Consider the following 10,128-nt stretch of genomic DNA (forward strand, 5'->3'; position numbering starts at 1 on the left):
TTTATAATTATATAGCTTATTATATCAAAAGATTATATAATCATTTAAAATTCATGATTAAATAACTTGATTAGTTAGTTTATTATTTTTTTATTATATAATTATTTTTAAAACTTATTAAATTTTTTTTATTACTATTTTTAATTTTATTATTTGTTCTTCCCTATATATACATATATACACATAAATCTATTTATACTTTTAATACATAAGACAAAATGTTGTGGTAATATGTACAATGTACATACTTGAGTACCAAAGTCACAAAAAAAATAAAAGAAATTATAACACTATTTTTTTTCATTCTTGGCATATGTGAAATTTTAAAGAAATATATATTAAAAATCATTAATTTAATTTTTTCGTCTTTGGATAAAATAATTAATAGTTCATTATAATTGCCAAGTTAATAAAAACTTATAATATGTTCTAAGTGTAAATTAGATTTTTTTTATACGATTTTTTTAATGAAATAATTTTATAAATTTAATTAAATTCTATAAATTCTTAATTGATATTAATTAAAAGTATAAAACAAAGAAATATGTCTATAGCAAAAATTCTTTAATTGTTTAGTTAATATTATAATTTAGTTTTTTTTTTGTTTTTGTTTTTGTTTTTTTTTTTTTTTTTGTAGTTAGAGATTATATTTAAGAGTCATTTAAATAATTGCAAAATTACATGTCTCTCTCTCTCTCAATATATATATATATATATATATATATACATCTATATGCTTTTGTTTTGTAAGAATTGGAGGCAATTTTTATTTATTAAAGAAAGAGGAAAAAATCTATAAATTTCCTCATTTGACCAGTTTTTATTTAATATATTGGCTTTCTAAATTGGCATTTTTTTGAACCAGAATTATTTAAATTGTTTACATACATGCCAACCATACTAACCTCATAACAAAATACTTTAAGTGCTCAACTTAAATTGCTTGTTATTTTGAAACTCTTTTTAACTTAATTATATATACATATATATGGGGAATGTTTAATAGATCCAAGTTTTTACTAAATTGACCTATCCATCCTAACCATCATTAAAAATAATAATAAAAAAAAACCTCTAGTTTCATTTCCCCATTGTTGGAGCTGCAACCAATAAAAACCAACCACATTCATCATGATTACCATATTCTTCATCAAGGGTGGGTCTATTTGACATTCCCCTAGATCTATCTATATATATATAATCTTTGATAAAATTGTGTGAAACTATTAAAAAGATGTCACACCACTTTGTGCAAACTAATCTCAATGTGTCAGCAGTTCCATCCTCTAAGAACTATATATTTCAAGTCATGCATTGCTATTATAATACTGAAAGAAACTAAAGTGCTTGAGTGAATTTTTAGCAAAGAAATTTAGGTGAACATACAGTGACCAAGTTCATACTATTGTGATATACCTTAAATGATGTAAAATCCAACAGCTCATTCAAATGCAGATAATTTAGGACATGGACATACATAGATTTCAGTTGACAGCCGTCATACATTACAAGGGGCCAAGGTAACATTTCAAACAAACACTCAATAGTTAAAATTAAAACAGAGGAACAAGCTGCTCCAGAACATGCATGAAAAGTCCAATTTCTCCAAAAGTCCGAAAATAAAGGATAGTATGATTCTCCTGATCATATCACCTTATAAGTATTACAGTAAATTCCTCACTTGCACAAGTGAATTACACCGGCCGCTTTGGAAGGGGGTATAGCCACCCCTCGCTCAAGTCTCTGCTTGCTTGCGCACTAATGAACTGCCGTAAGCCAGCCACCACCTCGTCCAGCAGTTCGGAGTCACCCAGGAAGCTTACTACCTTCCAAAACTCTCGCCAAACCAAAGCGTGGAAACCTCTTCAAACTATTTTCTAAAGTTAAAACTCGTAGAACAGCTGCAGAAGGGTTAGGCACCATACGTCTTTCGTGGGGTGGAGACATGGATGGAGGTTGCTACTGCTCGTTGTACGAGGGGCTGGCAACACTTCAGCTCTCTACCATATATATCACTATGTACAAGCACCACTTTAACCCACTGCTTTTCCCATATGATACACAGAAAACGGGTAGAAAATGGATACCCACCTTCTCAGATTGTATAGTTACAATTAGCAACTTAAGGATTGAGACTGGCATTAGGTAGGACATCAATTGCTTCACTCGAGGAAGTGACAGCAAGAGTACTCCTCAAAGCTAGGTAAAAGCGCACCCATGTAAACTGCTTTAAGAAAGAAAATACTCCGACTTTCTGATAATAAGTCGGTGTCGGGGTACCTTGTCCTGCAGCAGCTCGTACCAAGTCCATCACCGATCGGGTTTGATGTTTTGGAGGCGAGTTCATTATGATGTTATCAACCTTGTGAGAGTAGATTTTTCCATCTTTATCTAACTTGTACTCAGAGGTTCCATCAAACCGACCTTGAGCTTCCCAAGGGACTCGTGGAATGCCCCGAACTATCCACCGGACCATGATTACCTTTTCAGAAGGTTGCCACACTCGAACTATTTCAACCCACAAAGCTTTGAAAAAGATGCGGCCATGGAACCGAAGTGCCCAGAACAAGGTTTTATAGTTCTCTATTCCCGAAAATGTGTTCATGGGGTCACTAAATGTGATGTCCTCCCTACGAAAACAACATAATATTATTTATAAATTTGATCATAAATCTGATTCCAAACGGCACAATTGCAGAACTGCCATAAGGAACTGGATCCAATTTTGAAACCAAGCACGATCAACAATGACATCACTAGCTAGAGTTCGCCTCCGTGCAAAACAATCTTCTTAACTTTCTGAAAGGAAAGGCGAAGTAAAACACATGACGGACACAAACACGGGGCGAAGGCACGAATTTGACAATAAAGCTAAAGATATTCGTGTAAATTAAATCGAAGCATGTGATAAAAGTGTACCTGTAAATGTCATAGTTGAGATCTTTGTAGAACAAGGCAGGAAGCTCCTCTCTAAGATTGCGTATAGCAGCACCACAGTTCACATAAAAATCATCCTTTCCTGAGCTCTCCTGCTTCTGCCTCGAAGGAGGTGTGACGCTTTCCTCTAATTTGGTCTGAACTGTCAATAATAATTTCAATTTCTCCTCAATCTCCTTCATCCCTGAGGACATAACAACCTCTTGCTCCTCCAGAAAAGCTGAAGCAGAGCCACCCGTTTGCTCAACACATGACAGGAGGGGAGGAGACGCCAAGCTGAGTGTACCAGCAGAAACATTCTGCTCACAAATCACAACGGAATAATGAATAACCCTTCATTACTGGCTCACGTTCTGTCATCACTTAGACGATCCCGGTAGCTTCTTTTGACTATAAACCCAATGTGTAGTAAAAAGATGTCAGCATTCCGCAGGTAACCCAATTGAATACGTAGATATCGTAATCTGAATCCCTATGGTTCAAAATGTCTAACCTATTCCGACTTAATCAAGCACCAACGCTATCGAGACAAATGAAAGTCTTTAGTAGACTAAAACGTGCCTAGAAACAACTCCTGATCCCCTCTGAACAGTAAGTCGCTGCAGAATGCTCCAATTTTATCATATCCTCTTTGAAATCACATTAAATATCTGGAAGCGCAAGCGTCCGCACCTGATTCTGTCTCCATTTTCCTGAGTCCACATTACCACCACTAGAGCGCTTCACGGTATCTGCAACTGCCCTGTTCACCCCCAAGTTCATGTAAGCCAAAGACATTGAGCAACAAATGTTAACCACTTAGACAGTACGTGCAGGAGAATCCAACATAACCATCTATTCTTGGAAAACCCTGGTTTACAAAAGTCGAGACAAACTCGTGCAGCTCAATCACCAATCAAACAAAGATATATACAGACTACCAAAACTTCCACCGTACTCCGATAAAAACCTTTACATACGAATCATAATCCAAGAATGAATTGAGATTATTCCTGAAGAATATCAATAAACATAGGACCTCAAGGTTAAATGCGTAGTACTACTCATGTTGCTTCAGAGCATACCCTCTAGAGCAGAAATTCAGGGCATGACATCACACGGCTCTTGCTGATAGCTAGGAAAGTCAGAAACGTGTTCACCCCTTGACTCAACCACTGTAAGTTCAGAATGAATGGTGCTTAATTCAGTAAACTAACCTCGCATTCCCCAACCTTGCACGGCGATTTTCAAACCCTGCTAAACAAGCAGAGCTAGAGCTGGCGATTGATGTGAGTGCTATGGCAACCGCTGCATGTGCCACCATGATTGACAAGCGTCCAAAACAACTAACTGCACGCAACACCTACAAAATCAAGTCAGATAAAAATAGCAAAACATACTTACGTGATGTTTTCAAGGAAGCACATGTAAGACCGTCCATAACCAAGAAGGGACTTAACGTGTGTGTCTGTATGTGGTCTGGAAATTAGGGTGGTTCATGGCGTGTTCATCATCAAAACCGACCAACCAGGATTATGCAAGAAACGGCACTGTCCACCAACGTGAAAGTCTATATTGCTGGTCGGAAAATATACAGCAAAATTTATGGTTACCGCACAAAATATTCTCTCAAACACCGCATCTCGTTCATTTCCAAGCTCCACCAAACCCCACTCTAAACGCACTCCTCAAAAGTGACATTCCACCACTGTCGACGTCACTCTCCATGAAAAAAGAAAAAAGGAAATCTCCAAAATTGGTGCCAATCGAACAAGTATACAGCAAAACGAGACAATCGGCAGTCCACCTCCATGAAGCGCTGCTCCACTTCCTCAAATTAACCCCCACCAAGATCCAAACACAAATTTCAGCAAAGCCCAACTCAAATAAACGTCTCAGAAGGCACCCACAGTACCTGAACAATTGCGTACAGAACGAAACTATAACCAACAACTGCTGGTGGACAATGACTCCTGTTCAAGCAAGCAAGCAAGCAACCTCCCCTTTCTTCGCCCCGCCTCGCCTCGACTCCCTTCTCTTTCTCTCTCTCGTTTTTCTTCTCAATTCCAACCTTTGTAGCAAAACCTCTGTTCTCGAAACCTTCAATTCCTTAACCGAAAGAAACACAACGCCCCGCCCACAAATCTCTCAACACGTTCCAGATCCTAGCAAATCCCGACGAGCGCAACATTATTTACATAAATATTTACGCAACAGTATACGAGTGGGTGACCACGAGGATGGCCGATCCAGACGCTTTTGGAACGATGATCTAAGATTGTTTATGTCTGGATATGAAGGTGTGTGCGTGACTGGGATTGTAGATTGGACGAGGAATTCGAGCCTCGCGCGCTGGCATCTGCTCATTCGGCTTTGCACCCCACGAGCCGCTGCCGCGGCGACTGGTTCCGCGCAGAACCGTCGTCCTAGTGACACCACCGCCCGCTCCGTCGCTGGCCTACGTGGAGCCTCGACGGTTCCCCATAGAACCGCCCACGCGTGAACAGTACCGCCGGTGCAGTTTCCTCCTGAAATCATCGCCTGGTTACGCTCGAACTTTTCTATGTGGGTTAGTTGTGAAAAAATCAGTCCTGACGATGCACACTTCCATACTTCACTGAGCCCTCCTAATTTTAGGGTTTTGATCTCATTCCCTAATAGTTGGGTCACCGCCTCATCATCAAAAACGAGCATTCTCTCGCACAAGACCTTGAATCTAGTTTTGATATTTTGAGTTAGATATGAATGATGTTTCCAGATGGGTGGTTGAATTTTTAATGATAAAATACTGTGATTTTGGAAACTTTGCTCATCAAGAATTGGCGTTAACTGATAAATCTGTGAATTGTTTGTGTTTTTTCACCATTTACCCATCCACATCAAACCTGCATAGGGACTGCAGTTTGGGAACAGATATCACTTGAAACTTCACAATGAAACATGTATATCAAGAATCTGATGTGGAAAATTCACATTCGTAGGTTCTGTGTTTACTATTATCAATGATAGGTAGTAAAAATTGAATGTTAAAACATGTGGGTAGGATGTTTGACATATCAACATGTTCATAGTAAGTGCAAAGTTGAGTTTTTAAATATGTATTTTTAAACTTGAAAGACTACAAAAATTTCTTGATTGACATGTCAAATACCAAAATAGTGAAATTTCGTGTAAACATTTGAGTTTCAAGAATAAATTTTAAACAGACTTATTAAAAAATTATAATTATATGCAACCAATGTAAATATATCTATAAGAAAAGAAAAAGAAAAAGAAAATTGTTATTATATACACATAACTAGAGAGTCTTAAACTAAGATAAGAATATAAAAAAGACAGAGAAAGAACCTAATTATTAGAGGCAATTCTGCTCAACTTTTGCAATTCAAACTTGAGACAAAATTCCAATGCTTGTCTAGTTTTGTTTTACATTCCATTCTTTGCTGCTTATTTTTATTTTTTTTAAAGAAAATATTTAAAATATACACAAACTTATATAATAGAATTTGTATTAAAAGGACATAAAAAATGGTGAAAGCATCAAAATTAAGGAAATTGTATCAAATAAAATATATTATTTATTACTAACATTAAGACACTATTTTATTTAGAATTTTTTTTAATAAGAAAATTATAATATAATTACCATAGATGTAACTTTAGTCACCAATCATAAAAAAATTGATCATATTTAATGTAAAATTATCAATTATACCATGTATTTTTTTTTAATGCTTGTCTATATGTAAGAATATCAATGTATGTGTGAATTATTATTATTATTATTATTATTATTATTATTATTATTCGTTTTTAAAAAATAATTTAAAATTACTAGAAAAATATAATTCCTAAATCCTTTGTTATAATATTCCAATTTTGACAAATAGATATAACTTACCTGATGAAAATTCTAAAGTTGAAGTATAAAGTAAAAAAGAAAAAAGAAAAAAATATAAATTGATACAATATCATCTTTGTCTTTAACTATTCAAATAAAATGATAAATTCCAAGAAATAAACTACTTTTAATGTAGAAAGAATTTATTCAAATGTACATGATTGAAAGAGTATACTTCTGTTGATAAATAAAACTTCTTTATAATATTATAATATTTATTTTTTATAGCTAAATAAACTTGCTTCAAAATACGGGTGTTTTTATGTCTTTGGTTCATAAAATTAATTTGAAAAAAATAATCTTGCAAAAAAATTGAAAATATTAAGACATAAGAAAAAATAAAAACCATTATAATTAAAATAATGAAAATATTAATTTTTTCTATCCATCTAATGGTTTTTAACAACTACTTCAATAACTTAATTTAGTAGTATAATTTGTCAAGATAGTATATCCAAACTATGTATAATCTTTGAGCATTTTTTAATACAAAGTAGATTCTAATACTTTATATATAGATGAAAGATAAGAAAGATATTTTAAATATTAAATAAGGTATTATAACCATTATTTAATATATTATAAAAATAAAAATAAAAATGAAGTAATTTCAAAAAATAATAAAAATATATAAATTAAATTATTTAATAATTAATTAAAAAAATTATTAATATTATTTTATAAAGAAAGATTATTATATACAAAAATATAATACTATAATCCAAGTGTTAATCCAAATCTTTTAAAAGAAGATTTAATTGGAGATTGATGATATAGAAATTGCAATAGAGAGGCAGTTTTTGGATGACATATAATCACATACTAGACTTTGATATCAAACTCTATGACTATGGTGCCTAATTAAAGCTCAAATGAGGAATTTGATAAGATTCAAGTAATTAATGATGTGTGAGAGGACCTTATAATCTTGCATAATTTTTAACAAAGGATATTTCTTTTGGCTATTGCTACTGTAGAAAGATATATGATTAATCACCAAATAATAAGGTTTTGTTGAAAGAACAATTTGTTATTTTGTGTGTAGCATTATAGAACTAGGTGCATAATTCAAAGGCCAAATTAAAGAATTTTAATATTTTGGAATGTGCAAGACATATTAAATGTTGTACAACTAATATTAATGGACTAGTATATATCAATAAGTAGCCACATATATTTATTGATAAGAAGTATGTGATTAAATTAGATGAAGCTTTAACATCTTATTACGTCAATTAAGATCTTTATCTATCATGGATTTAAGCTACTATTGATCTTTGGACTTTCTTTGACCACTTATTTTCACTCCAAGTAGAACTAAATATATATTAATAATGGTAGAATCCTACTAAATTGAATTCACAAGAAACTAGTTCTAATAGTTGACTTAGATGACTTTGATATTTAGGATCAATTTCTATAAGACTAATCAGAGTTCTTTAAGAAAGCCATACTTATGATTGTGGAAAACTTATCTATTATTTAATATTGTGATACTTTAAAATATACTTACATTCATAGCAGAGCTTATCAACCTTAGTTGAAAGATTCTATAAGATAATCTATGTATATTTACAATGTAAAGTACCTATAATACTTGATATTAAGGCATGGCATATAATTCTACATATAAAAGATATATTGCTTAGTAGTATTTTATTGCTTGAAGACAAAGATAGACAAGAATGTCAAGAGAATTAAAAGAATTGCATTCTTTTTCATCTTCTTATTGATGATTCTATACATTCCAAATTGGTAGTTGTGCAAATTGATCTTTGTTTTGTCTGTGGTAAAAAGAAAGGAGCTATTGTCAAGAACATGAATTAGAAGATGATGCATAAACTAATGAAATCCATATCAAAGAAAAAGTGACAAAATAAAAATAAAAAAGTACGTATATTAAAAAAAAATTGGAATAGCTTATTGCCAAAAGACAAGAAAATTTGAGACTCTTGAAACTAGACTAAAAGTAAGAAACGAGTTGACAAGAATTAAGAAGGCTTGACTCTTGCCTCTATATATACTATCTAAGTAAGAGCTACATGGCAATGTTCTATAGGATCTCTGATATGTATTGACTTTGCAGGATACATGCTTTAATTTACAAGGTAAGTTTTCTATGTGTGGGCTATATAGTTAACTTGTTTTTTAAGCTATCAACATAATTGGTACATGGCCAACTTGTTGACCACGTTTTTAACCTAAAAAATCAATTAAAGACACGTATAAAGTTAAAGTAGTGTCTATAACTAGGTACCAATGAACAAGATATTTCAACTTATTTTGGCGCCGTCTTGAGTCTAAGACTTCTTCTACTTCAAATTCTTCATTATTGTTCACTTTTATAAGAAGAGGTAGTACTTGTTTTCTTCTTCGTATGTCCATTGTCTTGTATGATTTAAGAAGAGATACGTGGAATATTGGATGAATTTTTATTGACTCTGGTGGATATAAACGATATGCAATTAGATTGATTTATATAGAAATAAGAAATCGTCAAAGCATATGATAGTCCAACTTATCACAAGGATGAATAATCTTGATATTATGACAAAGTAACCATACCTTGTCACTTACGTGGAATGATAATTATTTCTTTTGATAGATATCTACATAGATCTTTTATTTTTCTTGAACTTCTTTTAACTACGCTTTTATTATTGCATGTAGCTCTAACAAATAATTTGCCAAATCTTTCGCCATAGGATTATCAATTTCTGAAAAGTCAAAAGTATCAAGTCATGGATGATAACCATAATTGACAAAGAAAGGTGTTTGTTTTGTAGAAGAATGTACTGTATTATTATAAGTAAATTCTGCTAATGGCAAAAGAGTTGTCCAATCATCTTGTTGATAGTTGATGGTACAACTAAAGTACTACTCCTAAACTTGATTAACTCGCTCCGTTTGTCCATCAATTTGAAGATATAATATTAACAATAGTTTTACATCTACTTGTAGAATCTTGAAAAGAGTCCACCAAAATCTTAATACAAACTGAGTTCCTCTATCTAATATAATATCCTTAGATAATCCATAATAATGATAGATGTTGTCAAGAAAGAATTTAGCTATTTCTTCACATGTGATAGATTTTGTATATGATACAAAATGTACCATCTTGATAAAACGATCTACTATCACGAATATAGAGTCATAAAAATCTAAGATCGAAAGAATCGTGATGAAATCCATAGAAACAGAAGACCATGGTTGTTTTGAAATGGATAATAGTTAAAGAATTCCATAAGGTCGATGATGGGGGGTTTTTGATCTTGAAAAAATGTTGCATGTTTGAACAAATTATTTTA

At 32.7% G+C, this 10,128-nt stretch overlaps 1 protein-coding gene across 3 annotated transcripts; it reads right to left on the reverse strand.

The window, feature by feature from the left end:
• Positions 1-1,612: 1,612 nt before the first annotated feature.
• On the reverse strand, positions 1,613-5,081 carry LOC112288400 (uncharacterized). 3 transcript variants are annotated; one of them, XM_073538514.2, is made up of 5 exons: positions 4,832-5,081; positions 4,134-4,266; positions 3,610-3,679; positions 2,920-3,236; positions 1,613-2,630 (listed from the first exon to the last, which is right to left on the reverse strand). In XM_073538514.2, the coding sequence occupies exons 2-5, from the start codon at positions 4,238-4,240 to the stop codon at positions 2,123-2,125; spliced, it is 1,002 nt and encodes a 333-aa protein (XP_073394615.1). In that variant the 5' UTR covers positions 4,241-4,266; positions 4,832-5,081; the 3' UTR covers positions 1,613-2,122. The 3 variants fall into 3 exon arrangements, with proteins under 3 accessions (XP_073394615.1, XP_024388294.1, XP_073394675.1); XM_024532526.3 differs by having other exon boundaries at positions 4,134-4,279; XM_073538574.2 differs by having other exon boundaries at positions 4,530-5,081.
• Between the last annotated feature and the right edge of the window lie 5,047 nt (positions 5,082-10,128).

Source organism: Physcomitrium patens, chromosome 1 (assembly GCF_059467195.1).
Source record: "Physcomitrium patens ecotype Gransden chromosome 1, ASM5946719v1, whole genome shotgun sequence".
Classification (NCBI taxonomy): Eukaryota; Viridiplantae; Streptophyta; class Bryopsida; order Funariales; family Funariaceae; genus Physcomitrium; species Physcomitrium patens.

Coding starts and splice junctions, on each gene's coding strand:
- LOC112288400 (XM_073538514.2), bottom strand. CDS start 4,240: ATGGTGGCACATGCAGCGGTTGCCATAGCACTCACATCAATCGCCAGC. Junction 3,237..3,609: donor GAAAATGGAGACAGAATCAG/GTGCGGACGCTT, acceptor ATTTGTGAGCAG/AATGTTTCTGCTGGTACACT. Junction 2,631..2,919: donor CTCAACTATGACATTTACAG/GTACACTTTTAT, acceptor TTGTTTTCGTAG/GGAGGACATCACATTTAGTG.